The sequence below is a fragment of the Lampetra fluviatilis genome, chromosome 54, assembly GCF_964198595.1.
Source record: "Lampetra fluviatilis chromosome 54, kcLamFluv1.1, whole genome shotgun sequence".
In the NCBI taxonomy this organism is placed as follows: Eukaryota; Metazoa; Chordata; class Hyperoartia; order Petromyzontiformes; family Petromyzontidae; genus Lampetra; species Lampetra fluviatilis.
Genome location: NC_136328.1, coordinates 5,358,210 through 5,379,697, shown reverse-complemented (window position 1 = coordinate 5,379,697; position 21,488 = coordinate 5,358,210). Strand labels below are relative to the sequence as shown.

Sequence of the window (21,488 nt, the reverse complement as noted above, 5' to 3'; positions counted from 1 at the left end):
CCACTGGCTCACTCAGACGCTCGCTCGCTCACCCACTCGGACACTCAGACGCTCGCTCGCTCGCACACACGCTAACTCACTCGCCCACACGCTTGTTCGCTCATTCGCTCGCTCACTCGTTCACTCACACACACGCTCACTCGCTCACCCACTGGCTCACTCAGACGCTCGCTCGCTCACCCACTCGGACACTCAGACGCTCGCTCGCTCACACACACACTCACGCTTACTCGTCCACACGCTCGCTCCCTCACACGCTCGTTCACTCGCACACACACGCATGCTTACTCGCTCACCCACTCTCTCACTCAGACGCTCGCTCGCTGTCTCGCTCACTCGCATGTGCACGCTTACTCGCTCACCTTCTCACTCGTCCACTCGTTCGCTCACTCACTCACTTATACACACGCATGCTGACTCACCCACTCACTTGCTCACTTACTCATTCGCTCGCTCACTCGCTCAGTCTCTCACTCGCTCGCACACACGCACGCTCACGTACTCGCTCGCTCGCATACACGTTCACTCATATACACGCTCACTCACACACTGACATACACGCATGCTTACTCGCCCACTCACTCACTCGCATACTCGCACACGCCGTCACTGATGCCCACAAGTGGGAATCGAACTCGGGTCTCTGGCTTCATAGTGAAGTGTGCTAACTAATACACTACCACCCTGCACACACACATACACACACACAGACATACACAAAAAAAGACGAAGATCCCCCATATAGCCTTTTAAAGACTGTTGGGCCAAGTGCTTACACACACACACAATTAACCCACTCAAAGACGAAGACTCACAACAACAACAACAACCGTTATTCACCACTAAGTGGCGGGGACACCGCAGCAGTGCTTTGTGCCAGGCTAGGTGCACGCACAAAGAAAAAGATCCTAGCGGCGATAATTACAAACGTTGCACCAGATACTCGTTTGAGGCTGAGTCGACCTAGGGGACTCGGACTCACTCACGCACACAAAGACAAAGATCCACCGTATAGTCTTAGACTCTTGGGGTACGTGCTGTTGGCGAGTAGCAGCACCTACGAAGGCCGGCACGGCACACGAGGGGGTGGGTGGCCAGCACCACGCCTGGCCACCTTTGTCTCCCCAGTGGCGATGTTTACTACACACCGGCCAAGGGGACAGATTTGGATAATTGTCACTGGTTTTGGCCGTGAGCGGGAATTGAACTCGGACTCCTTGGTTCGAAGCACAGCGCTAGCCACTAGACTACCACTCCCTGCACAAAGGCAAAGATGTCCCGGTGTAGCCTTAACAGGCTTTTAGGGGCAAGTGTGTGTTCGCGAGCACCTACACACACTCGCTCGCTCGCTCACGTACAAAGACAAAGATCTCCGTATAGCCTAAACGGACTGTTGTGGCAAGTGCTGTTCGCGAGCACCTATAAATGCTGGCACGGCACACGAGGGGGGTGGGTTGCCACATACACAGACACGCGCGCGCGCGTGTGTGCGGGCTATTGACCAGCGATCGAGACATTCCGGCATTGGGAACGCGAGCCCAGTGTCTGTCCTGACAAAGGCCTGACTCCGCACGGTCGTAATGGGAATCTTGGCAGGGCCGCTCGCGTTCATTATCACGTCGGCTCTTGAAAAACACGATAACGAGCGCGGTGTGCTAATGAGCGCATGTGCGAGTGCGTGAGAGAATGTGTGCGTCGGTGCGTGTGTGTGTGTGTGTGAACACACAGCATGACTGTGAGCGTGTGTTTGTGTTGTAGCTGAGCGGTGGCTCAGCGGTCACCGCGCTGCGCTACGAACCCGGCAACCCGACTTCGGTTCCCGCTCACGGCCACCAACGCCGGTGACGATTATCTGAACCGGTCCCGGGCCTCCCCTAGGTCGACTCGGCTTCAAACGAGTACCTGGTGCGGTGTGTAAACATCGCGATGCTGGCCACCCACCTCGTGTGCCGTGCCGGCCTTCATCGGTGCTCGCTAACAGCACTTGCCCCAAAGGTCCGTTGAGGCTAAACCAGGTACTCGTTTGAGGCTGAGTCGACCTGGGGGGGGGGGGAGGCCCAGGAGCGATTTAGTTAATCGTCACAGGTTTTGGCCGCCACACACACACACACACGCGTGAACACCTCCGCACGCACGCACGCCGGAGCGTGGCGGTAGATCTCGCGGCATCCGCGTGCCGTGTGCCGGGAGACTCCTCTCCGCGCCCGCCCGTCGCCGTGTTTGTTTTGGCGGCCGCGCGACGTGACGGCGTCGTGGGAAGGGATTCACCGTCCATCAAGATGCCACCGTGGACAAAGCCACCGATGCCACCGTCTCGCCGCATCTCGTCAGCACTATCCACCGCTCGCTGCCCTCCACCAAATCCCACGGCTGCTGCGCGGTGGAAGCAGCGACTTCCACGGTCTGACCCCGGCAGTCTCCCGGCACGTGGTCTTAGATAGACTCACTCGGAGAGCCACAGACTCGCTACAGAGAGCCACATACTTAGACTCGCTCGGAGAGCCACATACTCACTCGGAGACTCATACAGACCCCCACAGAGACCCAAAGAGACCCACAGACTTACGCAGAGACCCACAGACTCCGAGACCCACAAACTCACACAGAGACCCAAAGACACTCCGTCCCACCGCCCCATCCTGCACACGCGTCCCGCCCAGCGCAACCGTTTTGGCTGATCACATCCACAACATTCGGCATCCCTAGCCCACGTCGCTCTCTCCCCCCGATGTCTCTCTCCCCCCCGATACCTGCGCTCGAATCCCAGCCGTTTCTTTTGGAGCGTCACGCGGCCCGTGGCCTGTGGGGGAGGGGGAGGTGGGGGGGGCTTCCAGCCTTCATGCATGATGAGGGAGGGCGGCCGCCGTGTTTGTTTTTCAAAGGAGGTCCCGAGTAACCGACCACAGCGTGGTGGTGGGTGCTTTACGATTTTGAATCGACCAGCCGAGAGCTCCGACGAATCGTTCCCCCGCCCGCCCCCTCCCCCCGCCCGCCCCAAGCTCCAGAGCTGTCCTGTACTTCTATGCTCCCGCCTCTTGTGTTCCCCTTGCCGCCAACCACCGGGGGCAGGATGCCTGCTGTGCCGCCCGACGCGACGCTTTGTTTGTTGAACTTCTCGCGCGCCGGACGTAGCCGACCGTGTTAATCGGACGTGCGGGGGGAAGGACAACAAACCAAACACAAAACTCAATTTCTAAAGAAATTCGTTTTACATCTAGACGATTTAAAAGGTCATATATCCGGTGACTTTCTAATATGGGAAAGAAGAGCGTTCCAGACGGCCGCAGAGGCGCATCTGAACGCGCCGCGCGATCCGGGCGACCGTCTTTGTTCAATTGCTGAGCCAATTGCTGCTGCCGCTGCCGCTGCTGCTGCTCCTGCTGCTGCTGCTGCTGCTGCCGCTGCCGCTGCTGCTGCCGCCGCCGCCGCCGCCGCCGCTGCTCGCTGCTCGCTGCTGCCGCTGCCGCTGCCGCCGCCGCCGCCGCCGCTGCTCCTGCTGCTGCTGCTGCCGCTGCCGCTGCCGCCGCCGCCGCCGCCGCCGCTGCTCCTGCTGCTGCTCCTGCTGCTGCTGCCGCTGCCGCTGCTGCTGCTCCTGCTGCTGCTCCTGCTGCTGCTGCTGCCGCTGCTGCCGCTGCTGCTGCTGCTGCGAGGATGATCGGTGGCGTTGTTGACGGCCGCCGCCTCTCCCACTCCCCCCGCAGGCGCTGAAGAAGATGCAGGGCGGTGGTGGCGGCGGCGGCGACGGAAATCAAGCGTCGCCCAACTCCTTCGAGCTTAACGAGCTGCAGCACCTGGACTGGGTGAGAGGCTCGCCGCTAGGGGTCGTCACGGGGTGGGGGGAGGGGGGCTTGCGGGGTGGGGGGGCGGTCACGTGGTAGTAAAAGCCGTGGGGTCGTAGTCGTGGCCGTAGTGGGGTCGTGGAATCCCTGAGCCGGCTCGGGGTTTGACCTCGGCCGTGGATTAACAGAGCGTCGGGGTTCCACTGCCAGCGGCTCTTCGCTCGACCCCAATCGCCCACGACCTCCAGGACCCCCCTCCCCAACCCCAACCCCACCTCTGACCCCTGAACCCCAAGCGCCCTCCTCTAACACCCGCACCGTGTAACCCCCCCTTCCCCCCCCCCCCCCCGACGAACACGTGCCACCCTCTTTGAACCTTCCATATACAACCCCCTGTGACCCCCGACCCCCATATGCCACCCCCTGTGACCCCCGACCCCCACGTGCTACCCCTTCTAACCCAGGTGTGCCGCCCCCCCTCTGACACTCTCCTCCCACCAAGTAACCCCCTCTGACCTCCATGTGCCCCCTCCACCACGTGCTGACCCCTGACCCCCGGTTTGCCACCCCCACCCACCCCTGTAGGCGCGCCTGTGGGGCCAGGTGATGCGTGAGCTCCGTCACGGCGTGAAGCTCAAGAAGGTGGCGGCCATGCGTCCCTACAGCGGCCTGCCCATCGAGTTCCAGTTCACGCCCTACGAGATGCTCATGGACGACATCCGCGCCAAGAGATACAACCTGCGCAAGGTCATGGTAGGGGACATGGTACGGCCTAACTACCCCATCCATCCACCACTCCAACTACCTCCCCCCCGCCCCCCGCCCGCCCACCATGGCGAGGGTGGAATGGTATGGCCCGATTACCCCATTCATCCATCCATTCCTGCATTGCTGCCGGGGGGGATTGATAAATTGGTACGGGCCAACTACTCCATCTTTTTACCTCCCGGGGAAAAAAATGGTATGGCCCGTTTAACCTCATCTGTTCATTCCTACATGAGCGGGGAGGAAGGTGGACAATAACGGTACGGCCGGACTACCACATTTGACTGTCCACCCACCCCCTCGCCAGGTATGGCTGAGTTAATTCACCCGTCTCCCTCGTTTCGGTGAAGCGATAGAGCCCAGAGGCATTGCAATAAACTTAAGGGTTTCCCGATGACCTCATGACACGCGGCGTCACACGCGTCATCTCGCTGCGCATCTTGGAACGTAACGTGACACCGCTGCACGGCTGATTTTAAGGCACCGGATCGTCGCCATCGTCGTCGCCACCGCCACCACCACCACCATCATTGTCGTTTGTTTTTCACACCGCGCCTCCCGTACGGTACGTCTCGGCCCATCCCGCAGCGTGTGCATGGTTCTTCTTCCTTGCTTGTTGCTGCGTGCGCTCACCGTGTGTGCCCCCACCCCCCCGCTCTTCCCTCCCCACGTCCTTGCCGTCACCACCGTCAGGTGAACGGTGACATCCCCCAACGGGTGCGGAAGAGCGCGCACGACGTCATCCTGGAGTTCATCCGCTCGAGGCCGCCACTTAACCCCGTGAGTTGGCCCCCCGTGTGTTTACGTGAGTCGTGAACTGCTGTCGCACCGCGGGCTAATCGGAGGTGCGGAGGGGAAGGACAACAAACTAAAGGTTCTGACCCCACCTCCCACCTCTGACTCTCCCTCCCCGCAGCAACTTTGTCTGTACACTGGTGTATACACACACACACTAGCGCGTGTACACCAGTGTGTGTGTCTTTACACTGGTGTACACACACTAGCGCGGACACTACTGTGTGCAGACACACACACTAGTGTACACCCTAGTGTGTGTGTCTGTACACCAGCACTATGAACCCCACGAACCGGGTTCGATTCCTGCTCACGGCCAACACCAGTGACGATTGTTCAAACCGGTCCTGGGCCTCCCCTAGGTCGACTCGGCCTCAAATGAGTACCTGGTGCTGTGTGTAAAAATCGTACTCTTAGGCTTTTTCGGTAAAGTCACGTAGGTAAAAGATTTAAATAAAATTAATAGAAGTAATAATAGAAATAAAATAATAAATCACGACGTTTCGGAGGCAACACAAGCTTCCGTCTTCAGGTGGAACCGTCACAGCACGACAGCTGTATCAAGTAAAGATACAGCAATTGTGCTGTGACGGTTCCACCTGAAGACGACGGAAGCTTGTGTTGCCTCCGAAACGTCGTGATTTATTATTGTATTTCTATTATTACTTCTATTAATTTAATTTTTTACCTACGTGACTTTACCGAAAAATCCTACGAGTATGAATCCTTGCAGTCACGAAAGCTTCAAATCTAGAATGTGAACATCGTCACTAGGGAGACAAAGGCGGCCGAGCGTGGTGCTGGCCACCCATCCCCTTGTAGGTGTTCGCTAACAGCACTTGCCCCAAGAAAATGTTAAGGCTTTGCGGGGGATCTTTGTCTTCTTTTGTGCTCGTAGGTCGCGTTCCGGAAGCTCCGCGAGACCCCGGAGCGACCCCGCAGTCTCCACGAGCAGATGCTCAACGAGATCCGCATGGACCGCAAGCTGCGGCCCGTCTCGCCCGTCCTGCCTCAGCCCTGCCGGACCGGTGCGCGCGCTCACCACTCGCTCACCGCTCGCTCACCACTCGCTCACCGCTCGCTCACCACTCGCTCACCACTCACCACTCGCTCACTCACCACTCGCTCGCTCGATCACCACTCGCTCACCACTCGCTCACCACTGGCTCACCACTCGCTCACCACTCGCTCACCACTCACTTACTACTCGCTCACCACTCGCTCACTCACCACTCGCTCACCACTCGCTCACCACTCACTTACTACTCGCTCACCACTCGCTCACCACTCGCTCACCACTCGCTCACCACTCACTTACTACTCGCTCACCGCTCACTTACTACTCGCTCACCACTCGCTCACCACTCGCTCACCACTCACTCACCACTCGCTCACCGCTTGCTCACCACTCGCTCACCACTCGCTCACCACTCGCTCACCACTCGCTCACCGCTCACTCACCGCTCACTCACCGCTCACTCACCGCTCGCTCGCCACTCGCTCACCACTCGCTCACCACTCGCTTACGACTCGCTCACCGCTCACTCACCGCTCGCTCGCCACTCGCTTACCACTCGCTCACCACTCACTTACTACTCGCTCACCGCTCACTTACTACTCGCTCACCACTCGCTTACTACTCGCTCACCACTCGCTCACCACTCGCTCACCACTCACTCACCACTCGCTCACCGCTTGCTCACCACTCGCTCACCACTCGCTCACCACTCGCTCACCACTCGCTCACCACTCGCTCACCACTCACTCACCGCTCACTCACCGCTCGCTCGCCACTCGCTCACCACTCGCTCATCGCTCATTCGCGCGCTCACCACTCGCTCACCACTCGCTCACCACTCGCTCACTACTCGCTCACCACTCGCTCACCACTCGCTTACGACTTGCTCACCGCTCGCTCACCACTCACTTACTACTCGCTCACCACTCACTCGCGCGCTCACCACTCGCTTACTACTCGCTCACCACTCACTCGCGCGCTCACCACTCGCTTACTACTCGCTCACCACTCACTCGCGCGCTCACCACTCGCTTACTACTCGCTCACCACTCACTCGCGCGCTCACCACTCGCTTACTACTCGCTCACCACTCACTCGCGCGCTCACCACTCGCTTACTACTCGCTCACCACTCACTCGCGCGCTCACCACTCGCTTACTACTCGCTCACCACTCACTCGCGCGCTCACCACTCACTTACTACTCGCTCACCACTCACTCGCGCGCTCACCACTCGCTTACTACTCGCTCACCACTCGCTCGCTCACCACTCGCTCACCACTCGCTTACTACTCTCTCACTCGCTCACTCGCTCACTCACCACTCGCTCGCTCGATCACCACTCGCTTACTACTCGCTCGCTCACCACTCGCTCGCTCACCACTCGCTCACCACTCGCTCACCACTCGCTCACCGCTCGCTCGCTCGTTCACCACTCACTTACTACTCGCTCACCGCTCGCTCACCGCTCGCTCGCTCGTTCACCACTAACTTACTACTCGCTCACCGCTCGCTCACCACTAACTTACTACTCGCTCACCGCTCGCTCACCAATCGCTCGCTCACTACTCGCTCACCAATCGCTCACCACTCGCTCACCGCTCGCCATCAACACCCCCCCCCCCCACCATCCTCACAATCCCTCTGCGCCCGCCTCCCATCCCACGCATCTTCGTTTTACTTTGACGACCGTTGTCATCCTTGGTTCTATTTTTTGTCCCTGCGTGTCCGTGTGTGTGTGTGCGTGTGTGTGCCCGTGCGTGTGTGCCCGTGCGTGTGTGCGCGTGTGCGTGTGTGCGTACGTGTGTGACCCGGTACCCCCCTGACCCCTCCCCAGCCCTGAGACCGCTTAGCATGTCACAGAGCTTTGACCTGGCAGGTACGGTACCAGCTGACCCCCCCTCCCCCCGCCACGTGACCCCGTCGTCACGGGCCTGCCCGCTTGCTCGCTCCCTCGCTTTGCTCTCTCCCCACATGCACGCCAGCCCTCCGCTTGCGCCGACGCAATTGTGATTGTGTGCGCCCTCCGAATACCGGTTCTCTCCTTGAAAGCCACAACTAAATAGATAAATACTACTGTATTTATCTATTTATTTGTCAATACACTGCTGGATGAAGGTCCCGCCCCCGCCGCCACGACGGACGCCTTGTCGGGTCCTAGGGGGTTGTACAGCCATACTTCGCCACGCTGGTCGCTGCGGGGTTGCTGAAGGCGGTGAGGTCGGGTTGCCAGCCGTTGTAACCCAGGTCTGGTACCGGTCTGGCTGAGTTGAGCTTCGATTTAAAGCTTTCGTGACTGCAGGGATTAATCTTCTTGGTTCTTTCGGTAAAATCACGTAGAAGCTGTCTCCCCGACAGACCTGGTCTTCACCTGAGGACGGCTGCTTGCGTTGTGGCCGAAACGTCGTGAGAATTATTGTATTATGTTTTATTTTTATTATTTTATTACTTCCCTTCTACGTGACTTTACCGAAAGAACCAAGAAGATGAGTTGAGCTTCAGTGCCGTGACGGCGCGATGAGGAGGAGGAGGAGGGGGAGGCCCAGCGCTGAGTTAGAGGAAGGACACGGCCAAGGTTTGGTTCTGCATTAGGGAAGTGGCAGCCTCAACAACCGCCTGGACAACCCGATCGCTCCTCCACCAGCCTCGCCCCAAACACGAACCCCTAACCCCGACCCCTAGCCCCGACCCCTAGCCCCGACCCCTAGCCCCGACCCCTAGCCCCGACCCCTAGCCCCGACCCCTAGCCCCGACCCCTAGCCCCGACCCCTAGCCCCGACCCCTAGCCCCGACCCCTAGCCCCGACCCCTAGCCCCGACCCCTAACCCCGACCCCTAACCCCGACCTCTAACCCCGACCTCTAACCCCGACCCCTAACCCCGACCCCTAACCCCGACCCCTAACCCCGACCCCAGGGGTACACATAGGGTCAGGGGAACAAATGTTTGCAGGTTGAACTAATTTGAATTCCCGTGGTGAAACAAATCTTGAGGGAAACCAATATTCGCCTGGCTTCCGTGTGTGTCGGCATGGCCGTGTCTTACCTCGCTACTGTCCGTGTCTGTGCCTCGCTACTGTCCGTGTCTGTGCCTCGCCACTGTCCGTGTCTGTGCCTCGCCACTGTCCGTGTCTGTGCCTCGCCACTGTCCGTGTCTGTGCCTCGCCACTGTCCGTGTCTGTGCCTCGCCACTGTCCGTGTCTGTGCCTCGCCACTGTCCGTGTCTGTGCCTCGCCACTGTCCGTGTCTGTGCCTCGTCACTGTCCGTGTCTGTGCCTCGCCACTGTCCGTGTCTGTGCCTCGCCACTGTCCGTGTCTGTGCCTCGTCACTGTCCGTGTCTGTGCCGCGCCACTGTCCGTGTCTGTGCCTCGCCACTGTCCGTGTCTGTGCCTCGTCACTGTCCGTGTCTGTGCCTCGCCACTGTCCGTGTCTGTGCCTCGTCACTGTCCGTGTCTGTGCCGCGCTACTGTCCGTGTCTGTGCCTCGCTACTGTCCGTGTCTGTGCCTCGCCACTGTCCGTGTCTGTGCCTCGCCACTGTCCGTGTCTGTGCCTCGCCACTGTCCGTGTCTGTGCCTCGCCACTGTCCGTGTCTGTGCCTCGCCACTGTCCGTGTCTGTGCCTCGCCACTGTCCGTGTCTGTGCCTCGTCACTGTCCGTGTCTGTGCCTCGCTACTGTCCGTGTCTGTGCCTCGCCACTGTCCGTGTCTGTGCCTCGCCACTGTCCGTGTCTGTGCCTCGCCACTGTCCGTGTCTGTGCCGCGCTACTGTCCGTGTCTGTGCCGCGCTACTGTCCGTGTCTGTGCCGCGCTACTGTCCGTGTCTGTGCCTCGCCACTGTCCGTGTCTGTGCCTCGCCACTGTCCGTGTCTGTGCCTCGCCACTGTCCGTGTCTGTGCCTCGCCACTGTCCGTGTCTGTGCCTCGCCACTGTCCGTGTCTGTGCCTCGCCACTGTCCGTGTCTGTGCCTCGTCACTGTCCGTGTCTGTGCCTCGCTACTGTCCGTGTCTGTGCCTCGCCACTGTCCGTGTCTGTGCCTCGCCACTGTCCGTGTCTGTGCCTCGCCACTGTCCGTGTCTGTGCCGCGCTACTGTCCGTGTCTGTGCCGCGCTACTGTCCGTGTCTGTGCGTGCGCGAGCGAGGGCGGGACAGTTGGCAGGGGAGCCGTCACGGCCGCGGGATGTCCAGGCCAGACCTTGGCGCTACAAGGCCCAGACCTGTCGGCCGAGCCTGCAGTTTCCCTGTGCCGTGACCATCCCGCGCGCTCCCCCCACCCCCATCCCACCATCCCACGCCATCCGTCGCTTCTTAGCCGCTGCTTCGTGCCGCTGCTTCTGTGCCGTCGTGGTGGTGCCGTCGTGGTGGTGCCGCTGTGTTGCCGGTGTTGCCGTAGTGGTGGTGCCGCTGCGTTGCCATAGTGATGTTACCATAGTGGTGTTGCCATAGTGATGTTACCGCGGTGGTGTTACCGTATTGGTGTTACCATAGTGGTGTTGCCGTAGTATTGTTCGTGCGCGTGTGTGTGTTTGTGTGTGTGTGTGTGTTTGTATGTGGGTGTGTTTGTGTGTGTTTGTGTGTGGGTGTGTGTGTGTTTGGGTGTGTGTTTGTGTGTGTGTGTGTGGGTGTGTTTGTGTGGGTGTGTGTGGGTGTGGGTGTTTGTGTGTGGGTGTGTGTGTGTTTGGGTGTGTGTTTATGTGTGTGTGTGTGGGTGTGTGGGTGTGTTTGTGTGTGGGTGTGCATGTGGGTGTGTTTGTGTGTGCGCGTGTGTTTATGTGTGTGTGTGTGCGTGTGTTTGTGTGTGTGCGTGCCGTGGGCAGACATCGACACTCCGGACGGGCGCCGCGTCCGCAAGAAGAAGCTGCTGAAGGCGCCAACGCTGGCGGAGATGGAGGCAGAGTTCGAGGTGCGGTGGTACCGGCAGCACCAGCAACACCACCACCAAAAGCATGAGTTGGTTGCCAGTCCGTGTGCTTTGGTGAGCGCTGGGACTGTGCGTGTGCGTGCGTGTGTTTGCATGTGTGTGTGCATGTGTGTGTGCGTGCATGTGCGTGCGTGCAGGAGGATCAGGAGGAGCAGGAGGAGGGCAGCCTCGGCGACGCCGGGACACTCGACTACCTGGGCGACATGTCGCCTTTCCTGCGCGACGCGGGGCCCCGGGGTGAGCACCACCGCCGGCGCCAGCTCGTGCGTGCGTGCGTGCGTGCGTGAGGCCACAACCACGCCGGTCGTGGTGGGGGGTGTTGGCGGTGGGCTTGGGGGGGCAGGAGGCCCGGGGTCTTGACTGGGGCGGCCGCCAAACCAACACGCAGCCGCGGTATAAACATTGGGATCCCCCCCCCCCCACCTCACCCGCTCCCCCCCCCTCACCCGCTCCCCCCCCGCCCCCGTCCCTCCCCCCCGCACTGCCGGCGCCCGCAGACCGGCGCTCGCTGCACCTGAGCTTCATGCCGGTGTCGTTGACGCCGCAGCCGGAGCGCCGCCTGCCAGGCCCACGGCGCCACTCCATCGAAAAGGAGACGCCGACCACCACGGCGGCGCGAGAGTTCCCACGCCCCGTGCGCCAGGACTCGCGCTCGCTGGTGAGAGACGGCGCCACCGACGCTGGCACCGTCACCAAAGGGGCCACCTTCACAACACCACCTCCGCCGCCACTACACCAACACCACCGTCACAACACCACCAATACCGCCACAGCACGGCCACCGTCACAGCAGGGCCACCACCACCACCACAACACCTCTGCGACGACAATCGGCATCGCCAGTGCAACTAGTACCACCGCAACCACCGCAACGACCAGCATCGCCATCACCACCGCGGCAACCATTGCAAGGGCTACCCCCAACACCACCAACACAACCACCACCAACACAACCACAAAAACCACTGCCACCAGTCAGTACTACAACCGTCACAATCGGCCCCACTGCCGTCACCGCCCGCACTGCCACAACCACCAGAGGCGCCACCGGGTGGCGTTGCCGGCGCTTGACGGTCCCCGTGTGTGTGCGTCCCTCGTGTCGTGTCCCATCATCATCATCATCATCGTGTCCTCCGCCCCGTTGGCCACCCTCGCGAGTCGCCACCGCCAGCTCCTCGTCGTCACCCGCCACGGTAAAGCCGCCGCCGCCGCCGCCACCCACGACCACCGCCACCACCGCTATCCGCCACCGTCACCGCCACCCATGACCACATGACCACATGAACACCACCACCCACGACCACCGCCATCGCCACCACTGCTATCGCCACCGTCACCCATGACCACAAGACCACATGAACACCACCGCCAATACTCCACGACCGCCCCCCAATCGCCACCGCCGCTATCACCACCACCACGCCCAAGGTTTGTAGCCGAGCGGTGAGGCTGGGAGCCAGACTCGGGTTCCACGCGGTTCACTCTGCGGTGCCACGACCGCCACTACCGCGCCGCACGCTTGCGTCCCATTCCATGCTTCATCGCACCCCCCCCCGCCCCCCAACCTCCCCCTCCCCCCTCCTCCTACCGAGCCCAACCTCCGGGCTACGCTCACCGCCGGCGGTGAGTGGCGGTGATCGACCCGAGATGGCCGCCGGGGCACTTGGCCCCCCCCGCCCGCCGACCCGCACGGACGACGGCGCCACCGCCGCCAATGTCAACATCCGGCGACCTCTAACCCCGTTGACCGCTGGCCCCCCCCTCCTCCCCCCCCCCACCCACCCCCTCCCCTTACCGGTGAGACCGTAGTCCTCCCCCCCTGTGGCGGCTGTGGGGGGCCCGCTGCTGGCCAGCAGCCTGTGGAGGGCCCCCCCCGCGATGGGGGGGGCCCTGGGACCCTCCTCGTGGCCCCTGGAGGTCTCGCTGCTGTGTGCGGCTGGGTTGCTCTGCAAGGCCCTGCACTTGGTTTGTTCGGATGCCCCCCAGTGGGCCCCCCTGCAGGTGTGCCCCCCCCCCACCCTTCCTGAACCTCACCAGCCCCCCCCACCCGAATCCCCCCCCCCCGCCCCCCCACTCTCTCCACTGTTCCCCCGTGGGGATCGGCAGTCAGGACGAACCGGGGGGTTGAGAGAAGGGTAGGGCGATGTGTTTTCGAGGTCGCCGTAGTGCAGAGGTCGCAACCGGGTACCCGATACCCGTACCCTACCCGATACCCGGCTACCCGTACCCGGCCGGGTACGGATACGGGTAGCCGTTTGCGACCCTGGTGCGGCCGGGTACGGGTAGGCCGTGAGTCACTGGTGAGTAACTGTTTGTCACTCATTTCCCAACGTCTTGTCTCTTCTCACAATTCAAGTTCCTAGAATCAACCCACCCGCGCCTGCAACATGGCTTCATCCCAGAGGTCGCAAGCAGGTACCTGATACCCGTACCCTACCCGTACCCAGCTGGGTACGGGTAGGGTACGGGTACGGCCGGGTACGGGTACCCGTTTGCGACCCTGGTGCGGCCGGGTACGGGTAAGGAATCATAACCCGTTTGCGACCTCCGCCATAGTGGCCCCATATGAAACTGGCACTGTGCGGACACGCGCGTAGGATGGACAACGAACGGGTAGATTTCAAAAGTGTTGTTGTTTGGGGAAAAATGGATAGAACCGGAAAGAGAGAGAGAGGTGGGGGTGGGTGGGAGACCTCGTGGACATCGTCTTGACGACGACGTCAGAGACTGGTGCCAGAGAGATGTGGCCACTGCTTGTGCCTAGTGACGCAAGACGACGGGGAGGTGCAAACACATTGACGGGCACGTGCAGCAGCGGGCACCTACGGGCGGCGGGGGGGGGCTATCTGCCCGTGGATCGCGACGATGATGACGATGAGCGGGGGCCCCCTGGCGAGCCCGAACTTCACGAGGATTATGGCAAATGGAAAATGTTTGTAGCGTTATGTAATTCATTTCCTTTTGTAGCATACAGTCGTGTATGCTAGAGAACTGAGAGAACTGAGAGAAAATAAACCGGGTAGAGGCAGCACAACTTGGGCACAACGAACCGGGTAGGGGAGGCACAACTATTTACGGCTATGTGATTTTATTGTTGATTCTGGTCGGGAAAATTGTTCAGTTTCCCACGTACGGAAAATTCGGGTTACGGCTCGTTCTGCGGAACCTAACCCTTTCCGTAACCCGGGAACCGCCTGTATATTTAAACCTGTTAGCTACTCGCAATCAGAATATTTCATGCTGTAGGAATCCGACAAGCTCCAAAGCTCTTTGTGTCACAGATGTTCCACTAGGGGCGGTCCGAAAGTTATGACGACAAGCAATGCGGCGAAAAGACGATAGGAGTGCAAAGCAGAGGATTGGTAAGCTTACTAAGTGAAATCGGTAACAATGAACCTATTTTATTTGACCAGGCGAAGCCCGCTGAGCTCCTAACGTCTTTTTCCGAAGTGACCTGTCTATCGCAAATGATAGCTCGAATGGGTACAGCCACAGATCAGCAGCAGCAGCAGCACCCACCCCCCATCCAGTGGTGGCCTCGACTTGTCTGTGAAGCACAGCGGCGGTTGCCTTCTACGTTAGCCCTGCGCTGTGCCCCTAGTCGGGGCTCCGAGGGTGCCGGTACGTCCTGCGAGCCGCCCCCGCGACCCCGACCCCCCCCCCCCACCCCCACCGATCCCTCTCCCTCCTTGCCACCCAACGCCCCAATCAACCGAGGGTGGACAACGCTTGCTCTCGCCCTCTCGGTCGCCCGTCCTCTCGCCCCACCAACCCCCGCTTGGCTCGCCCGCTTCACTCTCGCCCGCACCCCTTAACCCCCGGCTGATTTTGCGACGTGCGCGCGCGCGCCGTGTGATCTCCCTCTAACCCGGCGCTGCTCGGTGTCGTGTCGTTCTTTTTCGCTTTGTCCTTTTCCCCGTTTTGCATTTTGTGTGTTTGTGTTCTGGCGATCTTTTTTTCTTCCACGACCCCCCCCCCCCCACCTCACCACCCCCTCCCCCCTTTCCCTGCTGCCTTTTTCTGCGCACGCTTCTAATCAATGCAGGAAGTCGGACCGCGACCGCCGGTCCTGCACCGTGCCGACGGAATGTTGATCATGGTAAGGGGTGCGAGCGTCTTGGGATCCGATCAACGTCCCCCCCCCCCCCCGTCAATGTCTCCGTGTCCACACCCGTCCGTCCATCTGTGCGTCCTTCCATCTGTCCGTCCGCGCAACAACAAACAAATCCCACGATCACGCAATCGCTTAAGCCGAGCGATCAATCGCTTGTCGCGCGATTCGCTCGTCGCGCCAGCTGTGCCCTGCACACCGCTGCACTGATTGCGCCGGTGATGGTGGCAGCTCCGCTCATTGCAAGTAGCCACGGCAGCGGCGGCAGCGGTGTTGGTGGTGATGATGATGGTGGTGGTGGTGATGGTGGTGGTGATTGCACATTGTCCAATGCGATTGAGCCGGTCCTAACGACCTTAATGCAGCAGTAATATTGACTTATTTCACTCGTGGAAAACCACACGAACTTGAGTCCGAAGAGGCATTTTTAGGAGGGTCCTGCCCGCTACGTCGTTTGGCCAACACCTCTGCCAGGTCCCGTTGCTAGATTCCCTTTGTCCAGACGCTCTTCATCAGAAAAACGGGGATCGTAAGTTCAAACCTCGTAGCTCCCGTAAGAGACATTGCCGGACGATGACATCATCACGCCCGCTCGCTGCACCAGCCAATCGGCTGCCAGCAACGAGCATCCCACGTGGCCGGCGTGACGCGCTCGGGGTCGCCGCACGTGAAGCGCACGTTACGGCGTCGCCACGATGACCTTGTCGCGCTCCGTACTCTGGCCGCTAACGAGCGGGGTTAGGGTTCGATCACCGAGCATCGTCGACGGCTCGCTGCCCCTCCCCCCGCACCCCTCCTGGGTGGCGACCGGCTCAACCCCGATTGGACAACGCACCGCCGCCGCCACCACCAGCCGCCGCTTGCCATCCCCCGACCTCCGACTGCTTACGGCGCGCCTGGTTCGGGGCTAGTGGTGACGCTACGCGTGTGTGTGTGTGTGGGTGCGTGTGTGCGTGCGTGTGTGTGTGTACGTGCATCTGTGTGCGTGCGTATTTGCGTCTGTGCGTGTGTCTGCCTGCGTGCGCGCATCGCGTGCGCGTCTGCTTGTACGCGCGCCTGTGCGCATGTGTTTGTCCGCGCGTGCATCTGTCCGCGCGTGCGTCTGTCCGCGCGTGCGTCTGTCCGCGCGTGCGTCTGTCCGCGCGTGCGTCTGTCCGCGCGTGCGTCTGTCCGCGCGTGCGTCTGTCCGCGTGTGCGTGCGTCAGACGAGTTCAGCTTCCCGTGGAGAGCCTCGCGCTCACGGTGGAGGAGGTGATGCACATCCGCCAGGTGCTGGTCAAGGCGCGAGCTGGAGAAGTTCCAGCAGTACAAGGAGATCTACACGGCGCTCAAGAAGGGCAAGGTGCTTGCCCATCGCGCCGACACTGCCCTCTCGTGTGGGGATAGCTGGGGGGCAGCTGGGGGAGGTTGTGGCAGGCTGGGGGGCAGCTGGGGGGTAGCTGGGGCAGGCTGGGGGTAGCTGGGGTAGGTTTGGGCAGGCCTGGGGGGCAAGCTGGGGTAGCTGGGGGAGGTTGGGGGGCGGCCGGGTGCGGGCCGGGGGGCAGGCTGGGGTTGGCTGTGCGGCGTGACGAGAGTGAGTGGGGAGTGTGCCGAGCGTGAGCGTCGTGTCGCCCACAGATGTGCTTCTGCCTGCCGCTCGAGACGATTCTCGCTCTTCACCTGGGCCTACACCTGCCACTTCTGCAAGAGGTGGGGGGGGGGGGGTCCTCCGTGGGGGGCGGGGCACTGGGAGGGACGGGCGGGGGGGGGGCTGGGGTGGTGGTGGAGGCGGTGATCCCTGACCTCTGCCCTGCGTCCCCCGGTTTCTTGACCGGAGTTAGATGTTTGAGAGGCGCCGTGGTGGTTGTCCTTGTGGTAGTTGCGGTGGTGGTGGTGGTTGGTGTGATGGTGGGGACAGCCGTGCTGGGTGGGACAGCCGTGCTGGGTGGGACAGCCGTGCTGGGTGGGACAGCTGTGCTGGGTGGGACAGCTTTGCTGGGTGGGACAGTTGTGCTGGGTGGGACGCGTGTGCAGGATTGGGGGGGGCTGAGGGCCGATAGCCAAGACCGGCATTTGGAGCGGTGACTACGAGTCTGGTGCTCACGGGAAGAGGAAACCTCAGAGTGGACACTGGGAGACTGTCAGGGGAGATCTATGTGTCTCTGTGTGAGTCTGTGGCTCTCCGAGTGAGTCTGTGGCTCTCGAGTGAGTCTGTGGCTCTCCGAGTGAGTCTGTAGCTCTCTGTGTGAGTCTGTGGCTCTCTGAGTGAGTCTGTGGCTCTCTGAGTGAGTCTGTGGCTCTCTGAGTGAGTCTGTGGCTCTCTGAGTGAGTCTGTGGCTCTCTGAGTGAGTCTGTGGCTCTCTGTGTGAATCTGTGGCTCTCTGTGCGAGTCTGTGGCTCTCTGTGTGAGTCTGTGGCTCTCTGTGTGAGTCTGTGGCTCTCTGTGCGAGTCTGTGGCTCTCTGAGTGAGTCTGTGGCTCTCTGAGTGAGTCTGTGGCTCTCTGTGTGAGTCTGTGGCTCTCTGTGTGAGTCTGTGGCTCTCTGTGTGAATCTGTGGCTCTCTGTGCGAGTCTGTGGCTCTCTGAGTGAGTCTAAGACCACGCTCCGGGCGACTGCCGGGGTCAGGCCGTGGAGGGTCGCTGCTTCTACCGCGCAGCCGCGCGGGATCTGGTGGAGGCCAGGGAGCGGTGTCCGCGACCACGAGATGCGGTGGTGGTGGCAGCGGTAGTGGTGATGGCATCGGTGGGCTCTGTCCGCGATGATGATGATGATCTGTCATTGTTGCCCATTTGTCTCCTGTGCTCAGGCCTGTCTGCTCGCAGTGCTGCAAAAAGGTAACAGCTCGGACCACAACCACTCTAACCACAACTGCAACCACGTCACAACCACGTCACAACCACGTCACAACCACGTCACAACCACGTCACAACCACAACTGTCGCACGAGCCATTATAACCTGCCGCTGCACCTTCGATTGGCGCCGTTGGCTCCGTACGCACACATTCCTGCGTGCGTTGCGTGCGTTATCGCCACAACCACGTAGCCGCAATGCAGTCGCAGTCGTGCGGTGGAGGCTGGCGTCTGTGTAAGTGTATTCGTGGGCCCACGTGGCTTCTGACAAAGAGCTGTAGAGCTCAGTGGGCCTTAGCTGCTAAATACAACTAGTAGTAGTAGGTGTTCAATTACTGTTATTATTATTATCTTAATTTGTGTGTACGAGTACGTACGTGGAACTTCTTCGCACCATACGTAGCCAACTGCACTAATTATCGGAGGTGCGGGGGAAAGGACAAACACATCCCCGCCCCCCCCCCCCCCCTGTTGTCGTCGCTGTTGTCGTCGTTATTGGAGTTGTTGTTGTCGTCATCTTTGCATTGTTGTTGTTGTCGTCTTGGCGTTGTTGTTGTTTTGGTTGTCATCGTTGTTATTGTGGTCGTTGTTGTCGTCGTTGTTATCGTCGTCTTTGGTGTTGTTGTTGTTGTCGTGTTGTTGTCGTCATTGTTATTGTGGTCGTTGTGGTCGTCATTATCGTGGTCTTTGTTGTTGTCGTCATCGTTGTCGTCATCGCCGTTGTTGTCAACGTCGTCGTTGATGTTGTTTATCATCATCATCGTCGTCGTTATCGTGGTCTTTGTTGTTGTCGTGGTTGTTGTCGTCATCGTTGTCGTCATCGCCATTGTTGTCAACGTCGTCGTTGATGTTGGTTTATCATGATCGTCGTCGTCGTTGTTGTTGTTGTGGCCGTCCAGATGCGTTTCCCCACCAAGCACATCGGCCACATCCCCATCTACTCGCTGGGCGCCGCCGGCCTCTCCGGCGCCAGCAGCCCCACGGCGCCCCCCCCTGCAGCGTCTCCCTCGTCCCGCAGCACCCCCGCACCTCGCCGCACCGTGTCCATGCGCGAGAGGGGCGACACCCAGGTGGGACGGGTGGGTGGTTGGGGGTTGGGCGGGGGGGGTTGGGGGCGGGGCGGGGTGGTGGGGGCGGGGCGAGGGGGTTGGTGGGGGGTGGTGGGGGGGTTTGGGGCGGGGCGGGGGGGTTGGGGGGCGGGGGGGGTTGGTGGGGGGGTTGGGGTCGGGGCGGGGGGGTTGGGGGCGTCTGGGTTGGGGGCGGGGCGGGGGGATTGGGGGTGGGGCGGGGAGGTTGGGGGCAGGAGGGTTGGTGGGGGGGTTGGGGGCGGGGCGGGGGGGGGTTGGGGGCGGGGTCGGGGCGGGGGGGTTGGGGGCGTCTGGGGTTGGGGGCGGGGTGGGGGGGTTAGGGGCGGGCGGGGGGGGTTGGGGGTGGGGCGGGGGGGTTGGGGGTGTTGCAGGGGGGTTGGGGGTGGGTGGGCAGTGATGGGTTGGGGGGGGGAGTCCTCAGGTGAGGTATCTTCAGGTGAGCAGCCTGCAGAAAAGGCCTCGCCAGGTGAGGTTCGTCCGACTGCGGATGACAAGGACCAGCGGTGACCTCGTGGTGGCACCGCTACACCACCAGGTGACACCGCTCCCCCACTAGGTGGCGCTGCTACACCACCAGCTGTAGCGTGGGGACCTTGTTTAAAGTGTGGTGTGTGGGGGTCGGGGTGTGCTTGAGACTCGGTGAGACTTTCCCGGGTATACCAGCGGAACTAATAACAAAATCATGATGATCACAACAACAAACCGTTTCTCTCCTTCTCCGACCGTCGTCTGTGGGCAGCCCCGCACTCGGTGGCAGCGGCGGGCGGTTGGCAGCGGTGGTGGCGGCTGGGAGCCGGCGCTGCCGACGCGCAGCACGGCCGACTGGGGCTGCGTGGACGTCTGCGTCGACTGCCGCCGCTTTCGTCGCCGACATCATCCGCTCGAGCCGCAACCCCTTCCACGGCGACCCGGCGGCGCCTGGCTGCGCCGCTACAAGACTCGCTCGCTGGAGCCCGGCGCCGGCGCCCGGAAGTGGCGGGCGGCGCCGGCGGCGCCGGCGTCGGGGAAGGGCTGGCGGCCGCCCACGTCTGTGGCCCCCCCGGCGTGAACCGCGGGTTCCACCTGGCCGTGCCGCGCGAGACGCCCATCAAGGAGGTGTAGGCGGCGCCGGGGGTTTGCGTCGGCAACAGCGGAGAAATCAAAGACGACGACGGGCGGCGGCGGCGGCGGCGGTGACGAGTTCCGCCGAGATTGATGACGCGGGACGACGCGGAAACTGCGGCCGTCGCCGGTCGAAGGATCAAAATGGACAAGCGGAGAAGCGAGCGGCGGTGGTGGTGGTGGCGGTGGTGGTGGTGGCGGTGGTGGTGGTGGTGGCGGCTGGTGGCGGCGGTGGCGGTGGTGGCGGCCGTGTCTGGTGGGGCACGGGGCTGTAGGAGGATGGGGGGGGGGGGGCGGTAGTGCCACCTCCGCCGCGTGGACGGAACTCGTGGGGACCGGCACGGACGGCCGCCACCGTGGTGCCCGCGAGTGAGCGGCGCTGCCCGCCAGGGAGTGCGCACAAACTGCAAAGTGTGAGATGCGCGTGCGTGTGTGTGTCTGCATGTATGTGCATGCGCGTGTGCGTGTGCGCGAGTTCCCACGCGCTGGCCGCTCATCAGCATGGCACTGCCCCTATACTTGGTGCGCGCACGCACACGGACAAACACACGCACACGCACGCACACAAGAAGATACGGAAACTCACACGTGCACACACACACACACACGTAGAAACTCGTACGCACAGATACACGCGCGTCCGCCGACACGCACAAACACACACACAGGGACATACGCACAAATACACACACACACAAGGACAAAGATTCCCCGTATAGCCTGAACAGACTTTTGGGGGAAGTGCTGATAACGAGCACCTCTATGAAGACCAGCACGGCACACACACACACTCACGTACCCACACACACACACACATACCCACACACACACACATACCCACACACACACACGTACCCACACACACACACGTTCCCACATAAACACGTACCCACACACCGAGACACTCAATAACACACACGTACCCACACACACACGTACCCACACACGAGACACCCCACACACACACACGTACCCACACACGAGACACCCACACACACACACACGTACCCACACACGAGACACCCACACACACACACACGCGCGAGTGAGCGCTGTGTGTAAATCTGCACCGGACCGACATGAGG

The 21,488-nt window shown here is 61.4% G+C and overlaps 1 protein-coding gene across 1 annotated transcript in view; it reads left to right on the top strand.

Annotated features, from left to right (window-relative positions):
* LOC144949649 (protein spire homolog 1-like) overlaps window positions 1–20,483 on the top strand; it is a 43,152-nt gene extending 22,669 nt beyond the window's left edge. Inside the window, 19 exon segments of the mRNA XM_078879634.1 lie at window positions 3,702–3,800; window positions 4,365–4,544; window positions 5,238–5,324; window positions 6,238–6,367; window positions 8,194–8,235; window positions 11,170–11,255; window positions 11,411–11,510; window positions 11,771–11,931; window positions 13,083–13,276; window positions 16,590–16,668; window positions 16,670–16,726; window positions 17,002–17,013; window positions 17,015–17,073; window positions 18,170–18,197; window positions 19,114–19,284; window positions 20,060–20,161; window positions 20,163–20,214; window positions 20,217–20,273; window positions 20,276–20,483. Of these exon segments, the coding sequence (XP_078735760.1) occupies window positions 3,702–3,800; window positions 4,365–4,544; window positions 5,238–5,324; window positions 6,238–6,367; window positions 8,194–8,235; window positions 11,170–11,255; window positions 11,411–11,510; window positions 11,771–11,931; window positions 13,083–13,276; window positions 16,590–16,668; window positions 16,670–16,726; window positions 17,002–17,013; window positions 17,015–17,073; window positions 18,170–18,197; window positions 19,114–19,284; window positions 20,060–20,161; window positions 20,163–20,214; window positions 20,217–20,273; window positions 20,276–20,403 (1,824 nt within the window). The 3' untranslated portion in view covers window positions 20,404–20,483.
* Window positions 20,484–21,488: the final 1,005 nt, after the last annotated feature.